Source organism: Pygoscelis adeliae, unplaced genomic scaffold (assembly GCF_000699105.1).
Source record: "Pygoscelis adeliae isolate BGI_AS28 unplaced genomic scaffold, ASM69910v1 Scaffold448, whole genome shotgun sequence".
In the NCBI taxonomy this organism is placed as follows: Eukaryota; Metazoa; Chordata; class Aves; order Sphenisciformes; family Spheniscidae; genus Pygoscelis; species Pygoscelis adeliae.
The window spans coordinates 369,613-370,720 of NW_008825288.1; the positions used below are offsets into that span (position 1 = coordinate 369,613).

General features: G+C 65.3%; 1 protein-coding gene across 1 annotated transcript in view; it reads right to left on the reverse strand.

The window, feature by feature from the left end:
* The window catches only part of SLC12A5 (solute carrier family 12 (potassium/chloride transporter), member 5), a gene marked incomplete at its 5' end in the record, with an annotated part of 5,288 nt that overhangs the window by 2,298 nt on the left and 1,882 nt on the right, over positions 1-1,108 (reverse strand). The window contains 4 exon segments of the mRNA XM_009329919.1: positions 119-226; positions 438-569; positions 649-818; positions 902-1,107. Coding sequence (XP_009328194.1) covers positions 119-226; positions 438-569; positions 649-818; positions 902-1,107 — 616 coding nt within the window.

Genomic DNA, 1,108 nt, shown 5'->3' on the forward strand with positions numbered 1-1,108 from the left:
CCCCAGCCTGCAGCCCCGACTCCCCCACAGGATGAGTGTGCAGAGCCATGGGGCAGCTCGGCCAGCGGCACAGCCACCACGGGGGCTGGATCCCACCCAGGCTGTCCTGCATCCTCACCTCCCGCTCCCGCTCATTCTTGGTGAGGTGCATTTGCTTGAGGATCTGGGAGCGCTGCTCCATCACTAGAGTCTTCTCATAGGTGTAGGCGGAGATGTCGCTTTCGTGCTGCGGGGGGGGCACAGGAGAAACCGTGGGCCAGGGTGAGCTACACCCACTGGTCCCAGCCTGGCCCTGCATGTCCCTGGGGACCTCCGTGTCCCCATGGTGCTGCATGTCCCCGTGGTGGGATGTCCCCCCCCCGCCGTGGCAGGATCTGTCTGGCTCTCCCGCGCGCAGCATCCCAGACTGCAGCACACCCCCCCGTCCCAGCACTCACCATCTCCACCACCTCCACCTCCGCGGTGATGCGCAGGTGGTACAAGAACGTGGTCAGGTCCTTCTTCATCTGGATGCTGTTGTCGTCCATCTGCGCCACTGTGAAGATACGCATCTTGCACTTGCGCCAGACCTGTGAGGGAGGGAGGCATGGGCACGGCTCCGCAGGGACGGCCTCAGCCCCTTGCCCCATGACGTGGGGCCCAAGCTACCTTGTGGTGCCGCAGGAGGAAGGGCAGCAGCATGAGCATCCCCCCATCGTGGACGATCCACCAGACGTCGATGTGGCCCTCTGAGAACCGCTCCTGGTTGCCCGGGAACATGGCGACATTCTTGGCCACCAGCAAGGCCAGGTTCCCAGCTGTGGTCTCTCGCACCAGCTCTGGGAGGGGAAGGGCCACGTCATCCGGGGCGGTTCACAGGGCCCCCCGCAACCCAGCAGCACCTACCCTCCGCGGTGCCTACCAATGAAGTTCCTCCAGGTCTGGTGGTCCTCCTTCTGGCGCCAGCTGCGGGGCCAGCCCACCAGCACCGTGTTGTGCTGCAGCCCCCCCAGCCCGCTGGACTGGATGAGGTGGGACATGCCATCCCGCAGGTTGGAGGAGATCACCACCTGGCAAAAGCCCTTCACCTTCTCCGCTTCCATCAGGCGGCGGATTGACTGGCGGCAGG